General features: G+C 43.3%; 1 protein-coding gene across 1 annotated transcript in view; it reads right to left on the minus strand.

Moving 5' to 3' along the window:
- The window catches only part of ADGRG6 (adhesion G protein-coupled receptor G6), a 491,599-nt gene that overhangs the window by 139,299 nt on the left and 325,147 nt on the right, over window positions 1-27,153 (minus strand). The window contains 3 exon segments of the mRNA XM_030198502.1: window positions 17,548-17,713; window positions 18,386-18,593; window positions 21,052-21,113. Coding sequence (XP_030054362.1) covers window positions 17,548-17,713; window positions 18,386-18,593; window positions 21,052-21,113 — 436 coding nt within the window.

Consider the following 27,153-nt stretch of genomic DNA (forward strand, 5'->3'; position numbering starts at 1 on the left):
CCACAGCATTGTAAAGGTCCTCCCGATTAGCTATCCGGATAGCAATGCCAGCCACCGGTTCTACCTAGAAAGTCAGTGCTGGCAACTATTGAAGATACTGGCACTGAAGATCTGGATTTTTTTGCATGTTGTTTGTTGCCATCACCAGTGTTTTTAAAAAAAGGCTAAATTACCCTATGAAAATATGTTTCATAAGTCAGGTAGATACTATTTTTTAAATAGGAAAGTAAAGCTGTCTAAATTCATTGAGCATACTATTTTACATGGAAAGGGAAAAATTGTGGTCATAATTCAACATATACACACACACACATTATATATACATGTATATAATGTATGCAAATACATACACACATAATATAACAAGATGCCTACAGATTAAATGACTCTTTAATGACTAGGCTCCTTGAAACATAGGCAAATGCCTTTACTAAGGTGTACTAACAGATTTAATGTGTGTTAAATGCCACAAGGACCACTGTATACCTATGGGCTGCATGGCACTTAAGGCACACAAGTTATTAGTGTGCCTTAGTAAAAGGATCCCCTTAATGAGTTAAATTAATAGTGTCTGATTTTTAGTGTGACCCAACATTCTTATTAATCACACAGTTTCATGTGCTATTTAGACATTTTGGGATAGATTAATTAAATAGCACTCAAAAATTGGCACTCAACACTATCCCATAATGGGCATTCATAAATGAACCCCCATTACAGAATCATATTGAGTGCTGATTTCAGCGCCCAAATTTGGGTGCCAGGACCTATTCCAGCTGAAACCAGATACTATTTCCAGTGCCCAATTTAGGCACACATCCATGGTATTCTGTAGACCTGCCCATGCACCTCCCATGGCCATGCTCCCTTTCGAGTTGCACACTGTGGGATTTGGGTGCACATTGTTAGAATAGCACACAGCAAAATGTGCACCCAATTCCAAATTGTTGCTGACTAGTGCCAATTAGCACCCAATTATTGGCTCTAGTTGGCTTTTTAGCCAATTTAATTGGGCACACATCATGGATTAAATAACGGCACCCAAAATTGGGTGCCATATATAGAATCTGGGGTTTTATCTGTTTTGAATTTTAATTATTCAGCTTTCCAACTCCAATCTCAAGGCAAATTACATATAGATACAGTAGGTAAGTCCCTGCCTCAGATGGCATACAGTCTGTTGGTACCTGGGTAATGAAGGGTGATATGATTTCACAAGCTGATAAGGAATGTCAGCGGGAGAAATGAGATTTGAATAGCTCTCTTGGTATCATCTTACCTGGATTTCTTTATGCTTAATTGTAATGTTGATAGAATCTTGGAGGCCATGAATGGTAAGATTTCCAATGCTGCATGCCACCACATAACTGATCAGATGTGCCTTGTTCTTCATGTTCTCCTTTGGAATATTAAAAAATGTCAACAGAACAAGAAAGCAGTGGGAGCACATTTTCCCCATAAGCAAAGCTAAGCAATCAGTAATAATCTGCTTACAATCACTTTCCCACTCTTAGCATGCCCTTTTAATAAAATCAAATTACAGATTTTCACCTTGGGCACTTTGCTATTTCTATAGATTATTACTCACACATTGGTGACATCCTTATTTAGCAGCCTGACCCCTTATGTTGTACTGTGAGAGTACCACTATGGTCACGGCAGCCATTTTGATCCCACAGCTTCTGCTATACTACCTGGATCCCCCAATAAGAGCCAAGGGTGGGGTCAGGGGAGGGGAATGGACCCTTGGGGAGAGTTAGTTGCTGCTAGTCTTCTTTATGAGTTAGGGGGGGGGACATCTGGAGGAACAGGATGCTTTGGAGGTGATCCAGCGATGAATGTACTCACTCCGGTGCTGCTCCCCAACAAGCCATGTATATTAGTATATATTAGCTACATCTGTCTCTTTTTTTGCTAGTTAAAACAATAGAGTGGCTTACTCAGATCAGCAGGAGAACCTGGAGAACAGCATTTTACTGTGGAGAGGAGGTACAGGCTATGTTGAGCAAGACCCAACAATCAGCAGTGGAAAACCTATGTGTTGCTGAACAGATGGCAGTGGGGATCATAGTAGCCAGTGCTAATTATATCAGAGGAGGTGGCACACCACCTAACCTACTGTGTTTCTGCTACGTTGGAAGATAAAATGTCCCAGCTGCAGACCACACTTCAATATATGGAGTCCCTGGTATAGCAAGCATCCAGGATTACTGAGATGGAACACACCTTACTGCACAGGAGATGGAGCCAACCAATTGCGAGAACAACTGGAGCAGTTGAGGAAGCAGAATTAATTGTTGGCAGACTGCATCGATGGCCAAGAAAATCACGAGCACTGCAATAACATCTGCACAACTGGGCTGCCAGAGATGGTGCCAATGCAGGACTGAGAAGAGTTTGTGAACAAGACATTCCTGTGAGCCTCAGGCTAACAAGAGTGGACAGCACAGTAATAGTGGAAAGGACACCCCAGGTGGGCCTGAAGGCTAGGTAGAATTAGAAGCCGAGGCAAGTAATTTGAATGAGGGAACAGAGGATTCACCTTTTTGCAGATATTTAAAACCATTTAATCAGCCAGGAAAGGCTCCTGGCTGGCTAAATGGCACTTAACTGACTATCTGGCAATATAGCCGGTTATCTCCCACTGAACATTGCTGGTTAGCACTTAATGGATAGCCAGTTATATCTTGTGATATAACTGGTTATCCGCCAATATTCAGCACATCACCAGCTAAGTTTGGCAGTCAAATTATGCTGCCAAAATAGCAGATATATCTCTGGCCAGTATAAATTTAACTGGCCAGCGCTGAATATCAGCTTGGCCAAAAAACACCTGGATATTCAATGCCAGCCAATGGCCCAGCATTGAATATCTGGGCTCAGCGCCGACTGTGGGAGGCAGCCCGGTTATCTTCCGCAGTCTGAATATTGGCCCCCAATATGCTTATGTTTTGGGGTGAACCAGCCATGATATGCATAAAGTTCATTTTATCTTGCTGCACCATATGCCTGGAATAGACTTCCTGAGCCGGTACGTCAAGCTCCATCTCTGACCGTCTTCAAATCTAAGCTAAAAGCCCACCTTTTTGATGCTGCTTTTAACTCCTAACCCTTATTCACTTACTACTACTACTACTACTACTATTTAGCATTTCTATAGCGCTACAAGGCATACGCAGCGCTGCACAAACATAGAAGAAAGACAGTCCCTGCTCAAAGAGCTTACAATCTAATAGACAAAAAAATAAATAAAGTAAGCAAATCAAATCAATTAATGTGGACGAGAAGGAAGAGAGGAGGGTAGGTGGAGGCGAGTGGTTACAAGTGGCTACGAGTCAAAAGCAATGTTAAAGAGGTGGGCTTTCAGTCTAGATTTAAAGGTGGCCAAGGATGGGGCAAGACGTAGGGGTTCAGGAAGTTTATTCCAGGCGTAGGGTGCAGCGAGACAGAAGGCGCGAAGTCTGGAGTTGGCAGTAGTGGAGAAGGGAACAGATAAGAAGGATTTATCCATGGAGCGGAGTGCACGGGAAGGGGTGTAGGGAAGGATGAGTGTGGAGAGATACTGAGGAGCAGCAGAGTGAGTACATTTATAGGTTAGTAGAAGAAGTTTGAACAGGATGCGGAAAACGGATAGGGAGCCAGTGAAGGGTCTTGAGGAGAGGGGTAGTATGAGTAAAGCGACCCTGGCGGAAGATGAGACGGGCAGCAGAGTTTTGAACCGACTGGAGAGGGGAGAGGTGACTAAGTGGGAGGCCAGCAAAAGCAGATTCACTTGTTCAGAACCCTTATTTTATCCTCACTTTAATATTCCCTTATCTCTTGTTTGTCCTGTCTGTCTGTCCTAATTAGATTGTAAGCTCTGTCCAGCAGGGACTGTCTCTTCATCTTCAAGTGTACAGCACTGCGTACATCTAGTAGCGCTATAGAAATGATTAGTAGTAGTAGTAGTTATTCAGATCATAGGGATTTTGGAACTTTCTCTGGTCTAAAAATCAATGTTGATAAATCAAAAGTGTTGGAACAGAGAAGAGTGAATGAGGGGAAGGAGTGTAGGAAGGGGTTACTATTGAGGTGGGCCAGAGAGAGTCTGAAATACTTGCATATATACTAGTCTTAATGTATAAGCTCAACATCTTAGACAAGTTAAGGCACTATTATAAAGATGTGATAAGTAGAAAGATCCTCCCCTTTCCCTTTTGGGGCGGAATGCCTTGTTTAAATTGGTACTTGTTCCAATGCTTTGTTATCTCCTTCAAATGGTACCTTGTTTCTGGAATAAATCTAAAGAAGACAAGTGGTTTAAGAGTACATTGCACCATTTTTTGTGGAGGGGGCACAGTACACAAATTAGTCTGCTTAAGCTGACAATGAGATGGGAGAATAAAGGCTGGGTGACCCTAGATATAAGTTTTTATAATACAGTGGCTCTCATGCAATAGGTGCAAGAACTTTATAGTAAAGAAGCTAAAAAGTGGCCTGAGGTTATGAGAGGGACATTAGCAGACCATCTTGACCTGCTATCATTACTGCATGGAATATCCATGGTTCAGGTAGTTGTGGGAATGAGTTATCATGACAATCAAAAGGGTGGTGAGGAACAGATTGGAATGGACTTATAGCCTGCTATTTCTGGGTCTCTGTGAGGGTCAGGAGGCTTTGTGGAGAATATCCAGAGCCATAAAAATTCAGTGCATATTGCAATTTTCTTAGTTCATAAAACAATTTTAAAGTGGTAAAATGGAGCAGGTGGCCATATTCAAAACTTGGTCACATATAGGGAACAAGTTAATGGCACTACACTATTGGCAATTGTGTCTTAGATTCCAGAGGTAGATCCTACAAGGTTTCAAAGTAATTGAGAAGAAAATTAGAGCTGGGGGAGGGGTTTTAATGAGGTATGGATGATCATGTGTGAGTAGAAGAATGAATGGCAGATGGCTGAGTTGTGAAGCGGGCGGGGGGGGGGGGGGGGGGGGTGGGTAGAGGGAGAAAATATGCAGCGAAGGAGAAGAGGCTAAGAAGAGAGGCCTGCTTTTGATGTATAAATGTAACAACAGGGCTTCATGGGATTCTTTTGTTACTAAGCAATATTCTATATACTATATTGGCTTAGCTGCTACATAAATAAACAAATAAAAAGATGCTTTGGTGGGTTCGGGATAGGGGATGGGAATTCTGATGCTTTGGTGGGTATGGGCTGGAGGGTTGGGGGTACTGATGTTGTAGGGGAAGCAATTAGGGGGATTTGACCTTGGTATAGGACACCGCCCCTTACAGCAGGAACATATTCATGCTTGGGCGCACGTGTAAATGTCAACATCCAGCTTTTTTGGATAAATGTAGATTCCCATTGTAAAATGGGGAATCCATGTTGATATGTTAGGCCCTCCCAAACCACTCCTTCTTTCCACCCCTACTATACCTCCTAGAAATTGTACGTGGTAAACATGTGTTAATAGCCTCCTTTGTAACATGGCTTTTATACATGTATGCCAATCTACAGGTATAAAGGCTACTATTTACACATAGGGATACTTCTAAAATAAAGCCCATGATCTGTATATGTAGATGGTGATATCTTGCTATGACACAAATATCTTCAGTTGTGCCACCTACAACTGAAATGTCTACTTTGGACATTCCACTTGTATATTCAGCAGTGCTGCTAAAACATACAGCACTCTCCAAATCTACATGTGGAGGCAGATTTTTAGATAGTACACGGGGAGGGGAATTCACATATCCAAGTGATTTTTCATACTATTTTACAAGAGGATCTGCTAAACATACAGCCTGCTGTAAAATAGGTGCAGGGTTGCATGTCAAAACGCCTTCATATCTAGAGGAAGCAAGATTTTAGAAAGCTGAACATGGGGGAAAAACATGCAATTTGCCCCCACAAGACATGGGAGCAGCTTCCAAAATCATTGATCCTTTTGCAAATGGCTCTGATCAGCTGTGGCCCCCTCCTTGACAACCTTTATACCGTTCAGGAAATCTAGACTGCCCCAATTTGACTGACTGTACATTTGTTCCTTTAGATTGTAAGCTCCTTTGAGCAGGGACTGTCCTTCTATGTTAAATGTACAGCGCTGCGTAACCCTAGTAGCGCTTTAGAAATGTCAAATAGTAGTAGTAGTAGTAGTAGTATTTCCCTCTCTGTGTCATGAACACTCACCATGTCAACGTCTCTCCACCCCGATAACAGCCACCCTGCCACTGCATTCCTCTCCACATGTAACACTGACAGCTTCCTCTCCAATGACTCCCCCTTATTGCATCCCCACCAGGATCCCCCCCACAAAAGCAGCTTTCCCCCATGGAGCAACCTTGCCCTATATGTGTGAAAGTGTCTGTTCTATGGTGCTCTTCCACTGAAGCCAGCTCTCTCTCAACAAAACCTTACTAGGTGTACTTGGGGTCTCTGGGGTCAAGTGAAGACAGGAACGATGCCCACTTACTTCAGTGGTGATTTCACTGGGCTAAAATGGCCACAGAGACTTCTAGTGATAATACTATCGTATTACTGCTAGGGTTTACAGCACTGTAGCTGGAATGATGTGGGCATCACTCCCGCCCCACTAGACCCCAGGAACCCCTGGTAATGGGATGGGATCAGGGATGGGGTTACATGAGGTTATTTTGCAGAGGGGGGTTTGGCTTCGGGGGAGGGACACAGGGGGGGGGGGCTTTGGTGGAAGATCCTAGGAAGGACCTACAATTAGCAGGGGATGCTGGGGGGGGGGGGGGGGGGGTGTTGGTGACCTCAATGGGCCTGCTGCTTTCCAGGGTGGGCAGAGGGAATTAGTTGTGTGGGGGGGAGGGGAGGGGGGCAGTGACTGCAGGAAATACAAACTTTGGGGGTGATTGGGGCAAGACTTCAGATATCAGGATTTACAGCTGCCCCTATCGTGCCTTGGGGCAGGTCTAAATTCTGACATCATTTTTTCCTATACATACGTGGATTCCCTCTGTGAAACGGGAATCCCAGAACACTCCCTCTCCCCACCCTACCCACATCCCCTTGACTTCTAGATGTACAGAGCTTCCCCATGTGTGAATGCCCCCCCCCCTATTCTGAAGTGTCATTTAAATGGGCCATTAACATAAAGTCATAATATTAATACTTGCATTAGATGTTTCATATTATATCCTGACCATCCTGCTAAACATTGTGCTATGTTGTTGTAAACCGAATAGTTGCCTTGATTGGTCCTATTGTGGGTATATCAAGGAAAGAGGATAAATAAATAAATAAATAAACATATGTGACCGCCTCTGGTAAAATGTGACTAAAGTAGCGGATCCAAAATGTTGAGAATGGCTGATTTTTCATGTCATGGGTCTATAGGCAGTCTGAAAAAGTTATGTTAGAACTTCTGGAACTTTTTAATGTTTTCACATAAAAGGATGGGGTTTGGACGGTTGTACTACAAATTGCTCTAACAGAATTCATTAACCCCCCATTTTTGTTGTTTCTGGTGACTTTAGTTTTCTTTTCTCAGAGATGGCCACATACACCCCTGAGGTAATTTTCAAAGCCAAAGTCTATACAAATCTGCACAGGGAAAAGTATGCATACATTATTTATGCATCCATGCAGATACAAAATTACTCCCTATTCCTTTATCATGATTAGTTTGATCACATTCAAAAAATTACATTTTCTTCTGCATTTTAAGTAAAAATATTTGTATTGGCAAAACAGAATCTCATTAGTCAGGTGGAAACCTGCCCTTCCCCATCGTGCATGTTTTGACACCTTTTTTTTTGTTGTTGCTTTTTTGTTTTAATAATGCTATACTTGCCTGGAAAAGTCCAGTTTTATTGAAGAACGTAAACTGAGCCCTGGATACTGCTTCAATTTCCTCTGGATTCAAGCCATTTAATACAGTGGGGGAATGCGAACAGAGGCCAAAGAATTCTCCAGCTTTTTCTCCATATCAATCTATGTCACAAACAAAGAACAACAATATTATCTATCTATCTATCTATCTATCTATCTATCTATCTATCTATCTATGTAAAGAAGCTTAGAGTAAGTAATATCATTAGAGTAATATCATTCAGTAGGACCAAGATGTAGATAGATGGCAATAACCATCATTCAATGAGGCTTGTGGAAAGATGGCGATTATAACATTACCTAATATGACCACAATTTTCACCCATCAGCTCATGTTAATTAACCCATCTAGATTTAAGGGATCAACCAAGAGGCCAATATTCAAAAGATTTATCCAGTTAACTTTGGGCTACTAGGAGGGGAGGAGAGGGGAATCCTTTTGTCCTGACTGGCTAGAAGTCTTGGTTAGATTTTTAAAAAGTGCTAGTGGCATTTTTATTACACGGGTAGTAATGTACAAAGATAAGAACATAAGTGTTGCCATACTGGGACAGACCGAAGGTCTATCAAGGCCACTATCCGTTTCCAACAGTGGCCAATCCTGATTACAAGCACCTGGCAAGATTACAAAACAGTAAAATACATTTTATGCTGCTTATCCTAGAAATAAGCAGTGGATTTTTCCCCAAGTCAATAATGGCTTATGAACTTTTCTTTTAGGAAGCTAGCCAAACCTTTTTTAAACCCTGCTAGGCTAACTGCTTTTACCACATTCTCTAGCAACAAATTCCAGAGTTTAATTACACAATGAGTGAACAAATGTTTTCTCTGTTTTCTTTTAAATTTACTACTTTATAGCTTCACTGCATGCCCCCTAGTCCTAGTATTTTTGGAAAGAGTAAACAAGCAATTTATGCCTCCCCATTCCTTTCCACCCATTATTTTATAGACCTTTATCATATCTCCTCTCAGCCATCTCTTCTCCAAGCTGAAGAGCCATAGCCAGTTTAGCCTTTAGTCATAGGGAAGTCACTCCATCCCTTTTATCATTTTCTAATTCCACTATCAGGCTCATTCTCGAAAGAGAAGGATGTCCATCTTTCGACATAAATCGGAACACGGATATCCAAATCGGTATAATCAAAACCCGATTTTGGACATCTCCAACTGCAGTCCATCGCAAGGATGTCCAAATTTCAAGGGGGCGTGTCGGAGGCGTAGCAAAGGCGGGACTTGGGCGTGCCTAACACTTGGACGTCTTTGACCCATAATCGAAAAACGCAAGGACGTCCATGACGAACACTTGGACGTTGTCACCTGGACGTGTTTTTTTTACGAATAAGGCACGAAAAGGTGCCCGAAATGACCAGATGACCACCAGAGGGAATCAGGAATTACCTCCCGTTACTCCCCCAGTGGTCACTAACTCCCTCCCACCCTCAAAAAATATCTTTAAAAATATTTCGTGCCAGCCTCTATGCCAGCCTCAGATGTCATACTCAGGTCCGTGACAGAGCATGAAGGTCCCAGGAGCAGTTTTAGTGGGTACTGCAGTGGACTCCAGACAGGTGGACCCAGGCCCATACCCCCCCTACCTGTTACATTTGTGGAGGAAACAGAGAGCTCTCCAAAACCCACCACAAACCCACTGTACCCACATCTAGGTGCCCCCCTTCACCCGTAAGGGCTATGGTAGTGGTGTACAGTTGTGGGTAGTGGGTTTTGGGGGGGGGGGGGTTGGTGGGCTCAGCACACAACGTAAGGGAGCTATGTTCCTGGGAGCATTTTATGAAGTCCACTGCAACGCCCCCTAGGGTGCTCGGTTGGTGTCCTGGCATGTCAGGGGGACCAGTGCACTAGAAATGCTGGCTCCTCCCACAACCAAATGGCTTGAATTTGGACGTTTTTGACTTGGATGTCTTTGGTTTCGAAAATCGCCAAAAGTCAAAGACATCCAAAACCAAGGACATCCAAATCTAGGGACGTCCTTGGATCTGGACGTCTCTGATGGTATTTTCAAAATGAAAGATGGACGTCCATCTTGTTTCGAAAATATGTTTTTCCCCCGCCCCCCGGATTTGGACGTTTTACAAAGACGTTCAAATCACAATTTGGATGTTTCTTTCAAAAATGCCCCTCTATATCGTTTCTGAGATTCGGTGACCAGAATTGCACACAGTATTTGAGGTGTGGTCACACCATGGAGCAATATATAGGCATTATAACATTCTCATTTTTGCTTTCCATTTCTCTCCTCATAATACCTAACATTCTATTTCCTTTCTTAGCTGCCGCTGCACACCGAGCAGAGAGTTCCAAAGTTTCATCAACGATGTCACCTAGATCATTTCCTATTGGTGACTTTGAATGGACACTGTAAGTAATATCTCTAACATATTCATTTCAAATCTTCTAGTTTGAGTGAAGATGTTTAATGAGTATTTAGCTACATTTGAAGTAGCCGAAAGCAGCTGATTTTGAAATATAAATATTTTTTGAAGCAGATGTTTGATGTTGCCATTGCATCCCTGAAGCAAATATTCTGATAAGCGAGGGCCTCTGTTGGGTCAGGCAATTGTAGCAGTTATTCCTTTGAAAGCGTGGTTTAATATATGTTATTGAATGCTTACTTGGCAGGGGGTTATCTACTGGATGCTTTAAAGCTGACGGTTTGCTCTTTGATTAAGGGTCCAGGTTTAGATCTGAATGCTCCTGCAAGGCTTTCTCCGGTTTATTCTTTGCTGATTTTGGCAAAGTTAGTTGAGCAGGTAGTTTTATATCAGCCTCAGGATTTTTTTGGATGAGATTTATTTATTTTTAGCGCATTTCTATCCCACATTTTCCCACAAGCGCAGGCACAATGTGGCTTACAACAGTGCATGAAACAGTACAATAGGAAAGGTAAAACTTAGGATGACAGAATAGACAGAGAAGACATGGAAAGGGTAAACTGTTCAGCAGGAGCCAGCGGATCAGAGTCCCCCGCCAACCAACAGCGGGAGAGTCAAATGGCCGGGCACGGTAGGGAGTAGGCTTTAGAAAATAGGAAGGTCTTTAAAAAATTTTTGAATAGATGATGGTTGGATATCCCTTTTAGTTGCTTTGGCAGTTCATTCCAAGTTTTTGCACTGGTATACGGGAAAGTCGAAGCAAGCATACACTTGTATCTGACTTTCCTACTGCTGGGATAGGGCAGACAGAGGAAGTTGGGCGATGACAACAGAGCATTTCTAAGAGGTAGATCAACTAGGTTGAGCATGTACTCTGGGGCCTCTCTGAATATGATCTTGTGTGTTAGAGAACAGATCAGATAGGGGCACTTGATTTTAGGATGGGTGTCATAAAACCCATAATACAGTTATTGTCTACTGTAAATGTATTACGTTGTGGATTAGATCAAGGAAAGGGTATTTTTCTAGTACTGTTGGATCTTAGTGCAGCATTTGATACGATCGACCATTCTATCCAGAGCGGTGCCAGCGTCCTGTCTAATGGAAACCATGTGGTTATCAGGACCAAATGATCTGGTGCGGGGCCGCTTGATAACAGTGATCATAATATGATCGGATTTGATATTAGCTTTGAAGTAAGTATACATAGGAAATCAAATACGTTAGCATTTAACTTTAAAAAAGGAGACTATGATAAAATGAGAAGAACGGTGAAAAAAAAACTTAGAGGAGCAACTGCGAGGGTCAAAAATTACATCAGGCGTTGATGCTGTTCAAAAACACCATCCTGGAAGCCCAGGCCAAATATATTCCGCGTATTACAAAAAGAGGACGGAAGACCAAACAACAGCCGGCGTGGTTAAAAAGTGAGGTGAAGGAAGCTATTAAAGCTAAAAGAAAATCTTTCAAAAAATGGAAGATGGAACTGACTGAAAATAATAAGAAACAGCATAAGGAATGTCAAGTCAAATGCAAAGCGCTGATAAGGAAGGCTAAAAGGGACTTCGAAAACAAGATTGCGTTGGAGACAACACATAGTAAAACATTTTTTAGTTATATTAAAGGTAGGAAGCCGGCAAAAGAATCGGTTGGACCTCTAAATGACCAAGGAGTGAAAGGGGTGATCAGGGAAGACAAAGCCGTAGCACAGAGATTAAATGAATTCTTTGCTTTGGTCTTCACAGAGGAAGATTTGGGTGGGTTACCGGTGCCGCAAATGGTATTCAAAGCTAACGAGTCAGAGAAACTTAATGAATTCTCTGTAAACCTGAAGGATGTAATGGGGCAGTTCTACAAACTGAAGAGTAGCAAATCTCCTGGACTGGATGGTATTCATCCCAGAGTACTGATAGAACTGAAAAATGAGCTTAAGGAGCTATTGTTAGTAATATGTAATTTATCCTTAAAATCGAGCGTGGTACCAGAAGCTTGGAGGGTGGCCAATGTAATGCCAATTTTTAAAAAAGGTTCCAGAGGAGATCCGGGAAATTATAGACCGGTGAGTCTGATGTCGGTGCTGGGCAAAATGGAAGAGACTATTATTAAGAACAAAATTACAGTGCACATTCAAAGCATGGATTAATGAGACAAAATCAACATGGATTTAGTGAAGGGAAATCTTGCCTCACCAATCTACTACATTTCTTTGAAGGGGTGAACAAACATGTGGATAAAGGTGAGCCGGTTGATATTGTGTATCTGGATTGTCAGAAGGCATTTGACAAAGTACCTCAGGAAAGACTCCAGAGGAAATTGAAGAGTCAGGGGATAGGAGGTAGTGTTCCATTGTGGATTAAAAACTGGTTAAAAGATAGAAAACAGAGAGTAGGGTTAAATGGTCAGTATTCTCAATGGAGAAGGGTAGTTAGTGGGGTTCCCCAGGGGTCTGTGCTGGGACCGCTACTTTTTAACATATTTATAAATGACCTAGAGATGGGAGTAACTAGTGAGGTAATTAAATTTGCTGATGACACAAAGTTATTCAAAGTTGTTAAATCGCAGGAGGATTGTGAAAAATTACAAGAGGACCTTATGAGACTGGGAGACTGGACGTCTAAATGGCAGATGACGTTTAATGTGAGCAAGTACAAAGTGATGCATGTGGGAAAGAGGAACCAGAATTATAGCTATGTCATGCAAGATTCCACGTTAGGAGTCATGGACCAAGAAAAGGATCTAGGTGTCGTCGTTGATGATACGTTGAAACCTCAGTGTGCTGCTGCGGCTAAGAAAGCAAATAGAATGTTAGATATTATTAGGAAAGGAATGGAAAACAAAAATGAGGATGTTATAATGCCTTTGTATCGCTCCATGGTGCGACCACACCTCGAATATTGTGTTCAATTCTGGTCACCGCATCTCAAAAAGGATATAGTGGAATTAGAAAAGGTGCAAAGAAGGGTGACAAAAATGATAAAGGGGATGAGACGACTTCCCTATGAGGAAAGGCTAAAGCGGCTAGGGCTCTACAGCCTGGAGAAAAGGCGGCTGAGGGGAGATATGATAGAGGTCTAGAAAATAATGAGTGGAGTTGAACGGGTAGATGTGAAGCGTCCGTTTACGCTTTCCAAAAATACTAGAACTAGGGGACATGCGATGAAGCTACAATGTACTAAATTTAAAACGAATCAGAGAAAATGTTTTTTACTCAACATGTAATTAAACTCTGGAATTCGTTGCCAGAGAATGTGGTAAAGGTGGTTAGCTTAGCGGAGTTTAAAAAAGGTTTGGATGGCTTCCTAAAGAAAAAGTCCATAGACCATTATTAAATGGACTTTGGGAAAATCCACTATTTCTGGGATAAGCAGTATAGAATGTTTTGTACATTTTTGGGATCTTGCCAGGTATTTGTGACCTGAATTGGCCACTGTTGGAAACAGGATGCTGGGCTTGATGGACCTTTTATGTACTTATGAAATAGTGCACCTTCTTTCTACATAGTATGTGCTTTTTCCAAAAAGTGTACACTATTATCAGAAACTGATAAAATGACAAAATGGCTAGAAAAACAAACAAAAAAATAAATCTCTCAAACAATACAAGAAATGACACAAAACAAAAGTTTTCTGGCTGCCCATCCCTATCTTTTCCCCTTTCCACTCCAAACCTCTTTAATTAGAATCTTCTTGAGATCTGTTGAGCACCACCCTGGACCTACCATTGTGGTCATTCCTGAAAGGGAATATCATCAGTCCACTTTTCTTTGGCAATCTCAATATTATGCTTTGCAGGGAGGAGCTTACATGTATGTAAAAAGAGTCCAAAGGCCTGTCACATGCAATATTTTACTACTGAAGCTGTTTATACAGTTAATTTAGGTCCCTGCTGTTTAGAATTTATTGGCCTGATTTTATCATAGGACATCTATTAATGAGTCAGAAACGGGCTTATTTTTGAAAGAGATCGCCGGCGATCTTCCGACACAAATCGGCGATCTCTCAAAAGCGGCGAAATCGGTATAATTGAAAGCTGCTTTTCTGACACCATCGCCACGCCAGCGAAAGTTCAAGGGGGCATGTCGGCGGCACAGCGAAGGCGGGACATGGGCGGGCATGGGCGTGGCTACCAGATGGCCGGCTTTTGCGGATAATGGAAAAAAAAGCGCCGTTAATCAGTTTTACTTGGTTCTTTTATTTTCACAACCAAACCTCAAAAGGTGCCCCAACTCACCAGATGACCACCGGAGGGAAGGGGGGATGACCTCCCCGTACTCCCCCAGTGGTCACCAACCCCCTCTCCCACACTAAAAAAATGAAAATAAAAACCTTTTTTGCCAGCCTATATGCCAGCCTCAAATGTCATACCCAGCTCCCTGACAGCAGCATGCAGGTCCCTGGAACAGTTTTTGTTGGTTGCAGTGGACTTCAGGCAGGCAGACCCAGGCCCATCCCCTCCTACCTGTTACACTTGTGGTGGTAAGTGTTGAGCCCTCCAACCCCCCACAAAACCCACTCTACCCACGTGTAGGTGCCCCCCTTCACCCATAAGGTCTATGGTAGTGGTGTAGAGTTGTGGGGAGTGGGGTTTGGGGGGGATTTGGGGGGCTCAGCACCCAAGGTAAGGGAGCTATGCACCTGGGAGCCATTTGTATATATTTTTTAATTTTTAGAAGTGCCCCCTAGGGTGCCCGGTTGGTGTCCTGGCATGTCAGGGGGACCAGTGCACTAGAAATGCTGGCTCCTCCCACGACCAAATGCCTTGCATTTCGCCGAGTTTGAGATCACTGGTATTTTTTTCCATTATCGCTGAAAAACAAAAATGGCCATCTCAAACCCGGTGAACTCTGGCATTTGGCCGGGCCAAACCGTATTATCAAAAGAAAAGATGGCTGGCCATCTTTTTCGATAATACGGTTCGGCCAGCTGTTTGCGCCGCCGCCAAAATAGATCGCCGGCAATCTATCTCGCCGGCGCCGTTCGATTATTCCCCTCAAAGTCACCTACTTTATAAAGGCAGCATAGGTGCCTATATACCTGCTACTCCAGCTTAGAGTTTCCAGACGTTTTTAAGTAGGCATGTCAGCTCCTACCTGGTGCTGTCATTTGTGTTCACCTCAGTCTATTTTTAAAGGTTAGTGGATGGAATTTGATATACTGCCTTTCTGTGGTTTACATATTATATACAGGTACTTATTTTGTACTTGGGGCAATGGAGGGTTAGGTTACCTGTCCAGAGTTACATGGAGCTCCAGTGGGAACTGAACCTAGTTTCCCTAGTTCTTAGGACACTGCCCTAATCATTAGGCTACTCCATAGAGTACAACTCCACAAGGAGGTGGGAGGGTATGTGAGGACTTGTATTCTGCTGTCCCTGCTACAGGTAAGTAATTTGGTTTTCTCCAAGGACAATCAGGATAGCCAGTCCTTGCAACATGGGACTCTTTAGCTACAGGCTGCTTTCAACAGAAAGGGAATAATAGAACTAATGGTGCTCTAACAGGTAGAGAGCAACATTGTTTTGGTGGCTTGAGCCGGGGGGGGAGGAGGGCTGCTTTGCAGGCCTGGGAGCATCAGGCCACAGCTTTGAGACCCAATGCTTCCAGGCACAATTATAATGTTGCTTGTGAGATGGCACGCAAGCAGCGTTATTCTTTTACCATGGGATTCAACAACCTGTTGTACTGAGATAACGCAGGTTGCTAAATCCCATAGAGGGGCATAATCGAACGCCCATCTCCATGGGCGCCTATATCCGTGGGCGCATAATTCTGTGAACGGGACAAACCGTATTTTCGAAAAAAGATGGGTGCCCATCTTTTTTCTGATAATATGGGTTGTGCAGGGCAAATGCCTAGGAGTTGGCCATTTTTCAGCTGGGCGCTATCGGTTTTCAGCGCCCATCTCAAAAACGAACAAATCCAAGGCATTGGGTCATGGGAGGGGCCAGCATGTGTAGTGCTCACATGCCAGGACACCAACTGGGCACCCTAGTGGTTTTTTGGGTTTTTTGGAGGGCTCAGCATTAACCAGCACAAGTGTAACAGGTAGGGGGGGATGGGCCTGGGTCCGCCTGCCTGAAGTCCACTGCACCCACTAGCAACTGCTCCAGGGACCTGCATACTGCTGTCAGGGAGCTGGGTATGACATTTGAGGCTGGCATACAGGCTGGAAATAAAAAGTTTTAAAAGTTGTTTTTTTTTGGTGTGGGGGGGCGGGTTAGTGACCACTGGGGGAGTCAGGAGAGATCATCCCCAATTCCCTCCAGTGGTCATCTGGTCATTTAAGGCACTTTTTTGGGACTTGTTCATGAAAAAAAAGGGTCCAAAAAAGTGCCCTAGATTCTCGCTAAAAATAGGTATTTTTTTTCCATTATCGGCGAAAGTCGGCCATTTCTGTTCGGCCGATAACCACGCCCCAGTCCCGCCTTCACCACGCCTCCGACACACCCCCGTCAACTTTGGACGTTTCCGCGATGGAGTGCAGTTGAAGACACCCAAAATCGGCTTTCGATTATATAGATTTGGTCGCCCACGGGAGAAAGACGCCCATCTCCCGATTTGGGTCAAAATATGGGCGTCTTTCTCTTTCGAAAATAAGGCGGATAGTAAATCAAGGCTTGGTAACAGCTCTCCTTTTACTGCACCTTGATAACTTCACCCTTTATTTGTAAAACAGTACATTGCCGTTATTCTGTTATTCAGATAACTTAGGGGAGGAAATGTTATTTGGATAGTGGGCAGAATATCATCACTATCCGGATAAGTTCTGATGCTGACTGCATTATCAGGAAGTTTAGCATTGGTCACTATCCACATAGAGGTACTCAATATCTGGATATTTTTTCAACACCACAGATGTTTTAAAACATGCTGACAACTGTGGCTGAATATTGACCCAATTATAGCTCTGCAAGTATATATTAGACACATAACTCATTTGTTAAATTCAACTGATTGTTTATCTTATGTTTGACAATCAAGGCACTATGTACATGCAACAGTGCAACTACATGCACTACTGAAAACGTAGGTCACGGTTTTCACATCTGAGTAAAAAAACCAAAAAACATTTGCACTATTAAAATTCCATCAAAAGACCTTTTGTAATCCAATACTTGCAGTTGCTACTCGTTTCATTGTTCTTTAGAAATGATTTGTTATTGTTGCTCTAACTCGCTTGATTTGTGTTAGTGTAAGGCATCCTGGGTAGGGAACTGAAGAACTGCCTTGAACAAATTAACAAACGAATAAATGTATACATGGAGCAAAAAGAAATGAAAGACAATAGAAGGTTTTTGAAACAAAATGAGTACCTGAAAGTCAGAGGTGTTGCTTTGAGAACCCACACTGAAGGTTGAGCCTTGGAATGAGGTGGAGTTTAGATTGGAAACACCAAGGGCCAGATTCCGAGAGACTATGCTTACAGATGGGCCTGTAAAGTGTATCTTTAAGGCCAAAGCATCAATTGTTTTTAGAGCTCTAGAAACCAGGAGGGGATGGGGGAAGGTAAGAAAACAAAAATTTAGAGACTCTGTCCACAACACACAAAATAAAAGTACAACCCATAACACAGGGCAGCTAGAAGGTTATTGTGTTTTGACAGTGGGGGCCATGCTCCTATGTCCTCCCAACTAATCCTTCCACTTAATTAGATGTGCATTCCTCCCGGGCCGGATACTAGTTTTAAAAAATAAAACTTATCTTGCTGATAGATGAAAAGTTTGACAAATCAGCCCATTTTTTTCACCTATCATTTTATTGAAGAAGATAAATTAGCTAGTTGAGTGGTGAAAATATTAATCCAGTTGTGCCAAAGAATTATCTATTCTCCCAAAAACATGCATCCAGTTAGGCAGACATTTTTACCTAGCTGTTGGGTGTAGCTGCTCTTTCAGGCAGCTGCAAAGCTGTCCTTTAAGGTACACATTTTAGGGGAATAGTAAAAAAGGCCTCCCCCCCCCCCCCCCCACAATTTAAATCCAAACATTATCATTATCATGGCATCTAAAATTCTGTTTTGAATTATACAGTTTCCTGTCCATGAAGGAAATAAATAAATAAATAATATGTTTGATTTACAGTAAGTATCTGACCTTCCGGTACTAATTAACCAACAACAGTAAGACAAAATACCCAAGAAACACAACTTACTCAGATGAGGACTTTACCAATAGATTTTCTGAATTACTTAGTATATTGGAAAAAACGGTTATTACAGTAGAACCCAGTGACTCATTAATTTCTGCATCGTTCACAATTTTTTTGAGCTTCTGGACAACATCCTCAACTTTATCTTGTGTCAACTGCTGCCCATCACTGGTGAGATTGAGAAGCTGATTGGCTAGATCAGCAGCGTTCTCTGAGGAAAAAAGGAAAGAAGAAAGTAAATGAACATGACTGCAGGGATAAAAAGTAGCATAATTTTGCTAGCTTGCATTAGTAGTCAAATCTACAATTACAATCAGGCACAGCACACCAGGTTTTCACTGATTTAGAACAGTAGTTAGAGAGGACTGTTCAATCCTGTCATATTTTCAGAAAGTCTACAATGAATAACGCAATATGTGAAAATGTATCTCTTGCATTGTGGGTAACCTGAAGACCAAATGATCTATGAGGACTGGATTGCAAACTTCTGTTTTAGAACATTGGGAAGCAATATTTGGAGGCGTGTTTTCAAAGCTCTTAGGCTTACAAAGTCCTCTAGGTTAGGCTTTCCACTTAGGGATAAAGTCAAAAGGTACCTTCTGTTTGCAGACCTTGCATCAGTTTTGAAAGGAAATATAAACATGTACTTTTCAAATCTGCCTTGGTTTCAGGGTATCCAAGAATTTTTTTTTCACCTGCTTTTGTGGGGTTGGGTAAGGTGTGGGCCCACCATGATTTCTTGTGTCGAGGGTAGGGCTATACATCACCTCAGATCACTTCTTGCTTCCACAGTTTGTTTGTGCCAGCTTTGAACTGGTATAAAGATTCAGTGCTAGAAAATGGTTAAAAATCAGTGCTAGATTTCAGTGCAGTTTTTTTTTACTCTGGGGAGTAATTTATCATACCGCAATTTGCATGCATTTTGCATGTCCACTGTGCTGCCCTTTAGCGCAGTGGTTTTATACTGATTTTCCTGTGCTAATCTTTCTTCCTGCATTGGGGAATTAGATTAGCAAGGGAAAATCAAATATAAACCGTTGCGCTAACAAGTAGTGCAGCTTACTGTATCGGCCCCTCTGTTTGCAACAGATTCCACAGAGCTAGGGGATGCTTAATGGTAAATTTTTTTACTAATACTCATATTTACAGAACACCACATGATCTCAGATCAATGCTAAGTACTAGCGAACAATGACATCACAATGCTCACCTGTCTTTATCCCTTGTATAAACTTTCCATTTTTCAAAAGAAAACTATCAGGGACTGATTTAGTAAAAGCTACATAAAGTTTATAAAAACAAAAAACTAGTTGCACCTCCTTCACAATTTCTTTTCATATCTGAACACATTTTGGACTAGATTCTATATATGATGCCTACAAAATCTGTGCCAAAATGCAATACACCTAGGCGCATTCTCCTAAATTTAGGTGTACTTTAATTTCCATGCGGCTTATAGAATATGCCGAGTGTCTGTCAACGTGACAAAATTTAGTTGCGAGCAGTTACGCCAAGTAAAAATTGTTGTACATGCAGACGCCTAAATTATGCACGAACTGGGTGTATTCTATAACGTGCATAGAGTTTAGAAATGCCCATGTCCCACCCATTCCACGTCCATGGCCACACCCTATTTCCAACTATGCGACTTAGCATTTATGACTATATTTGCGCATGCAACTTAAGTTGTGCTATATAGTATCCGGGAGTTTATGCCATAATGTCAATCTCTAAGCAAAAATATGCAAACTATTTTAGATTTATAGAAATACAGTAAAAGCAATGCTGTACAAAACTAAATAATCTCTAGCTCTTCGTGAAGCTGTGGTATCTTTGGATATGAAAATGTATTGGCTTTTTCTTAATGCTTTTTGATTGACAGATGAAGGCTGACAATAAAAAATGAAAAAGGTTTAGAGGACAGCAGACAGTGGCACTCTAGTTGGTACAATGAATAGACAAAGGAAGCCCTCATCATGCAGTATACTGGCAAGCCAATTTATTTATTTTAAAAAATTATATTCAGCACTATTCTATTACTCTAGGCAGATCACAATATCACATACATAATAAAACATCAAGGCCCGCATGATTGCTCCATTCACCCTCCTATATTTTAGGGGGGATGTAGGATCCTCTCAGGACTCTTGTGCACCCCTTCTTCTTTGTAAAAGGATGGCAAGGCAAAAGGAGGCTGTCGGAAGCAGCAGATAAGGGGGTGACTGTTAAGGGCACTAATGTGCCTTACTAAGGGTGGAATGCAATCCCTTATTGTTAATGCAGTAGTGGTAGGCACGCTCCTGAGTTCTACATGGCTACTGGCAGACAGCTGTATGATCATAGTGGGCTTCCAGCAGGCCACCCATGTTATTGAAGGGATTACTGACTACTGCAACTGGCCCCACCTCTCACGGCTGGCCCTGCCTCTTTGAAATTCCTGGTGCATCAGTTGTCCTCTCTGGTCAGCTCCTTGCATGGAAAAAAAGGGGAAGGGAGAAAATGCAAGAGATCTGACAGTTCTTCATAGTCCTTCTTTCTCTTCCTTGGAGGAAGGAGGGGAAAAAAAGTCTCATGGACCTCAATCAGCCTTCCGTTATACCACGTGTAATTAAGTTTTTTGTTACATCTCTTTTGCTAATAAATGTCAATACTGGTATATGATAACTTACCACTGCAGTTCCTTAGATCAGGCGGTCCCCAATAGGATGTGTAGTTGTAAACATCAATAAAGCTAAAAGAGAAAAGAAGCCATTACACACTGTTTTACTAAAGTTTCAGTTGATTTGGATTACCTAATCCAGAGGAAAACATTTCTTTGTGCGAGAAATAAATATTGGAATTTATTTATTTATTTATTTATTTGTTGCATTTGTATCCCACATTATCCCACCTATTTGCAGGCTCAATGTGGCTTACATAGACTTGTTATGGCATAGCCATTCCTGGCTAACAGATACAATTGGTGACATGCACGTTTGACCAATGACCTTAGGCTGAAGAAGAAAGGACAGTACACAGGAAATCCAAGGAGAATGTCATCCTGTCAAATTGAAATGAATCTGTACAATACAGTATGATAATGGGATTTATTACTAATTCGCTCTTTGGTTACTTAAGAATTTGGATAAATCGGGCTACCAATATCTGCCTCATACACTCAGAACAGACACCTTTAGCCTAGAAGTTATGGTTATTGCTGTGTTCAGCATTGTTCTTAGAGTATAGCACAATAAGAAAAGTGTGCCCACTTCCCCTGATATAAAGCTGGTGGCAGGCAGTACTTTTGCTGTCTGCTGCCAGCATTAAACCTAGATATTCAATGCCAGGCTGTTTCCGGTGACTGGCATTGAGTATCTGGTTTCATTTCTGACCATGGCAACTTAACTGGCTAAGCCTATATTGAGCGCTAACTGGTTAAGTGCTTAGTGGTTAAAGATAGGCCTGCTATTTATGTCACACAACATAGCTTATTAGCGGCTAGCTGCTAACCGTGGATATTCAGCAAGAGATAACATTCTTTAACTGCCCAAGAACCATTCCTGACTGGTTAAACAGTTTAATAATGGGCCCTCTATTAGCACAAAGAGGAACATTATGATGCTGCAACTCCTAATCTGCCCATTTTACAGGATGATGTAATAGAGGATGACATCAGTCAATCACTGGGCAAGAGGAATCTTTTCTTGTGGTTCTGAAGGGAAATGTAAAAGGCCCTGTATTCAGCAGCCTAGGAGATTCTTTCCTCTAAAGCAAATCAGGCAAACAAGAGAGGCTGTAGAAGTCCAAAACAGGCTCAGGCACAGTATTCAGCACTACTTCTAAAAGTCAGATCGAGACAGTCCCGTCTCCTGCTGGCTCCAGAAGTCTTCCTTCTGAATCATCCCGCCTACACGGGAACAGGAAGTAGTGCAGAAAGAAGACTTCTGGGGCCAGAAGGCAATGAGGCTGCCTTGATCTGTGATGCTGCTGAAAGAAGACTGCAGCGCCGGTAGGTGGGGACAGAAGGGAAAGAGGTGTCAGACTACGAAGGGGTGGAGAGAAGGGAAGCGAAGGAAAAGAGATACCGGACTGGCGGGGAGGGAGAGATACCATGCCATGCCGTGCTAGAGATGTAGAAAACAAGTGCACTTACACCCCCTGCTCTCCACCCTCCAAAATATGCCTACAGATGATTTGCTTGTTCTTCCTTCACATATTTGACCTCAGCTCAATGGAGCATCATACTTTGTGTTGGCTTGCAAACAGAAACTTCTTGCATTGAGGCCCCAATGCTCAGAAGCAAATGTGGGTGCTAGAGTCTATTAGCACAGGACTAGTGCCTGCATTTGCTACCGTCGAATGCTAAGAGACAGTGAGTCTGTGAATCAACGAGCTTGCCAGCTCTGAGTGCAATGAGCATGCACATGCATACTAATCAGATTTCTCCCTATTCTTTCCCAATGCTCAGCGGACAGCGTGCCAAACAAGGGCATTCTTTCCGCTGTCAATCCTACGCCAGCTTGGAGCTGGCATTAGGGTTGTGAGCCATGGAGAGAACAGGAAGTGAGAGGCAAAAGTACTTCCACTTCACGTTTGGGTGCAAACATAGTCCCTTAAATCAGATTGCCATTTGTTTTGCTGGGGGAGGAAAAGTTTGCCAGCTGCAGACACTCACATGTTGCGCATGATTGTTCACCCCATTGGTGTGCTGGAGCCGACTTGCACCGGCCCGCGAGAGCCAGTTGTTATTTTTTTCAGAATTTTGGGAGCCGGTTGTTAAAGTAGCTACTTTAACAATCGGCTCCCAAAATTTGGGCTCTGGTCTGGTCCCCACCTGCAGTGTCGACGGCGTCCCATGTGGTTTCCGGCAATCTTCGGCACACGCAGCGCTTGTTTCTCCTCCCCCCCTTCTTTAGCTTTGTCGCGCGAACCGGCGCTAACACTGCTTAAAAAAAGAATTAACACGTTAGCAGGAACAGGCTGCTTCAGTCAATCCCAGGGGCCTTCCTTCATCCCTCGGGGGTGAAACACGCTGAAGGAAGGCCCCTGGGATTGGCTGAAGCAGCCTGTTCCTGCTGACATGTTAACACTGCTTAAAAAAAATTAAACGGAGAAGATGGTGACGGGCAAGAGCAAGAGGCATGGAAGTGCGAGGGGAGAGAGCAGAGAGGTGCTGCTGGGGGGTGCAGGGGAGAGAAGGGAATCGATGGGTGTATGGGTGGGTGGAGGGGGCAGGGAAGCAGTGAGAATCAATGGGTATGGGTGGCTGGAGGGGGGCAGGGGAGAGAATCGCTGGGTATAGGTGGCTGGAGGGGGGCAGGGGAGAGAATCGATGGGTATGGGTGGCTTGAGGGGGGGCAGGGGAGAGAAGAGAATTGCTGACATGGGTGGATGGAGGGGAGGGCAGGGGAGAGAAGAGAATTGCTGATATGGATGGATGGAGGGAGGGCAGGGGAGAGGAGAGTTGCTGGACATGGGTGGGTGGGTGGCTGGAGGGGGGCAGGGGAGAGAATCGCTGGGTATGGGTGGCTGGAGGGGGGCAGGGGAGCAATGAGAATCGATGGGTATTGGTGGCTGGAGGGGGGCAGGGGAGAGAATCGATGGGTATGGGTGGCTTGAGGGGGGGCAGGGGAGAGCAGAGAATTGCTGACATGGGTGGATGGAGGGGAGGGCAGGGAGAGAAGAGAATTGCTGATATGGATGGATGGAGGGAGGGCAGGGGAGAGGAGAGTTGCTGGACATGGGTGGGTGGGTGGCTGGAGGGGGGCAGGGGAGAGAATCGATGGGTATGGGTGGCTGGAGGGGGGCAGGGGAGAGAAGAGAATTGCTGACATGGGTGGATGGAGGGGAGGGCAGGGGAGAGAAGAGAATTGCTGATATGGATGGATGGATGGATGGAGGGAGGGAGGGTAGGGGAGAGGAGAGGAGAGTTGCTGGACATGGGTGGGTGGATGGAGGGGAGGGCAGGGGGGGGAGAGGAGGGTTGCTGGACATGGGTGGAGGAAAGGGAAGGGAGAGAGAAGAAATGCTGGACATAGATGGAGGGGAGTGAGGAAGAAGATGAGATGAGGGAAAAGGAAGAGAGGAGAAAAACACATGGATGAAGAACATAGGCAGAAGCTGGATCCACTGGACAGTCAAGTCTGCGGAGGACCCAGCTTTTATTAACGGATGTAGGGCAAGAAATGAAGAAGCAAGGCAGAAAGTAAAGAAATAAATGGAAAGGAAGACCTGAAAACGGAGTTAAGAGGACAGATAGCAGCAGAATCGGATACTGGGCCAGCATGATCAGAAAAACAAAGTCACCAGACAACAAAGGTAGAAAAAAAATCATTTTATTTTCATTATAGTGTTTGGAATATGTCCACTTTGAGAATCAGGTGCTCAACATTAAAAATTTATATTTATTTACTTATTTATGGCATTTTATCCCACATTAAACATGAATTAGATTGGAACCTGGGATCATTTAATTTTGTTTTCCCAGAGCTATGCATTGCCCCCCTCCCCAGGCTCTCTCCCCGGCTAAAGCCAGCTCTGCAATTTTTTTGGGGGGGGGGCGCAGAGGTGGACGAGGGGCGCAGAGGTGGGGGGGGGGCACAGAAGTGGACCGGGGAGAAAGCCTGTTGTTAAACATTTACCAGCACACCACTGGTTCACCCCTACATTTCTTTGAAGGGGTGAACAAACATGTAGATACAGGTGAGCCAGTTCATATTGAGGTACTTTGACAAAGTACCTCATGAAAGACTCCAGAGGAAATTGGAGAGTCATGGGATGGGAGGTAGCGTTCTATTGTGGATTAAAACCGGTTAAAAGATAGAAACAGAGAGTAGGGTTAAATGGTCAGTATTCTCAATGGAGAAGGGTAGTTAGTGGGGTTCCCCAGGGGTCTGTGCTGGGACCGCTGATTTTTAACATATTTATAAATGATCTAGAGATGGTAGTAACTAGTGAGGTAATTAAATTTGCTGATGACACAAAGTTATTCAAAGTTGTTAAATCGCGGGAGGATTGTGAAAAATTACAAGAGAACCTTACGAGACTGGGAGACTGGGCATCTAAACGGCAGATAATGTTTAATGTGAACAAGTGCAAAGTGATGCATGTGGGAAAGAGGAACCCAAATTATAGCTACGTCATGCAAGGTTCCACATTAGGAGTCACGGACCAAGAAAGGGATCTAGGTGTCGTCGTTGCTGATACATTGAAACCTTCTGCTCAGTGTGCTGCTGCGGCTATGAAAGCAAATAGAATGTTAGGCATTATTAGGAAAGGAATGTAAAGCAAAAATGAGGATGTTATAATGCCTTTGTATCGCTCCATGGTGAGACCACACCTCGAATATTGTGTTCAATTCTGGTCGCTGCATCTCAAAAAAGATATAGTGGAATTAGAAAAGGTGCAGAGAAGGGTGACGAAAGTGATAAAGGGGATGGGACGACTTCCCTATGAGGAAAGGCTAAAGCGGCTAGGGCTCTTCAGCTGTCTTTTCTCCAAGCTGGACAGCTGAGGGGAGATATGATAGAGGTCTAGAAAATAATGAGTGGAATTGAACGGGTAGATGTGAAGTGTCTGTTTACCCTTCCAAAAATACTAGGACTAGGGGGCATGCGATGAAGCTACAATGTAGTAAATTTAAAACGAATCGGAGAAAAGGTTTCGTCACTCAACGTGTAATTAAACTCTGGAATGTGTTGCCAGAGAATATGGTAAAGGCGATTAGCATAGCAGAGTTTTAAAAAGGTCTGGACGGCTTCCTAAAGGAAAAGTCCATAGACCATTATTAAATGTAACGCATTGCCAAAAGCAGTAAAAACTACACTCGACCACCTAAATTTTTGGAAAGCACTAAAGACAGACCTGTTCAGAAGAGCATACCCCACCGACCCAACATAAAATGACTGTTCACCTGCGACACGATGCAACCAAAGACCTTAACGAACATTACCTGACTCTTCTTCCCCCTTTTCCTCTCTAAGTTCCCCCAGCTGTAACTACCTTACATGTACCTCATTCTACCACAATATCACTTTATATTCATTCATACCATGTATTTTTTCAGACCGTAATCGGCTAACGCCGTTAAGGGTGATATGTAAGCCACATTAAGCCTGCAAAAGGTGGGAAAATGTGGGATACAAATGTAACAAATAATAATAAATGGACTTGGGGAAAATCCACTATTTCTGGGATAAGCAGTATAAAATGTTTTGTACTTTTTGGGGATCTTGCCAGGTATTTGTGACCTGGATTGGCCACTGTTAGAAACAGGATGCTGGGCTTGATGGATCTTTGGTCTTTCCCAGTAAGGCAATACTTATGTACTTATGTACTCTGGTTCATTTTAAGAACCCGGAACTTGGCTGCTCCACGCTTCACCTGGTGTCCTTAGATTTTTCTGCCCCTGGTTTTCCTGCTCTATTCCATGAAATGGGCTCTGTGGTCATTGGCGCTGCGTGAGCTCTTGCATGCGCTTCCCTGTTCAACTAGGCTTGTGCACATATGCTAAGCACATCCCTTCCCTCCTAAATTCCCAATGCTCAGTGCTAACAGCATTTTCTGGTGCTATTTTATACAGCACCAGAGTTTTGAGCATCTGGGTCTAAGTTAAAGCAGAACTCAAAACCTGTCATTTTGCCAAGGCCTTTAACACAGATTAGGTGCCTTTTTCATCCTCAATAACTGGGGCTGGGTGAGGTACTGTTTGGTCTTTTGCTTCCGTTCAGCAAGTCTGCTTTTCCCTCCCCCTCTGTGCTTCTTGCCCACCCTTTCCTTCCTTATTCTCCCCT

Source organism: Microcaecilia unicolor, chromosome 3, assembly GCF_901765095.1.
Source record: "Microcaecilia unicolor chromosome 3, aMicUni1.1, whole genome shotgun sequence".
Classification (NCBI taxonomy): Eukaryota; Metazoa; Chordata; class Amphibia; order Gymnophiona; family Siphonopidae; genus Microcaecilia; species Microcaecilia unicolor.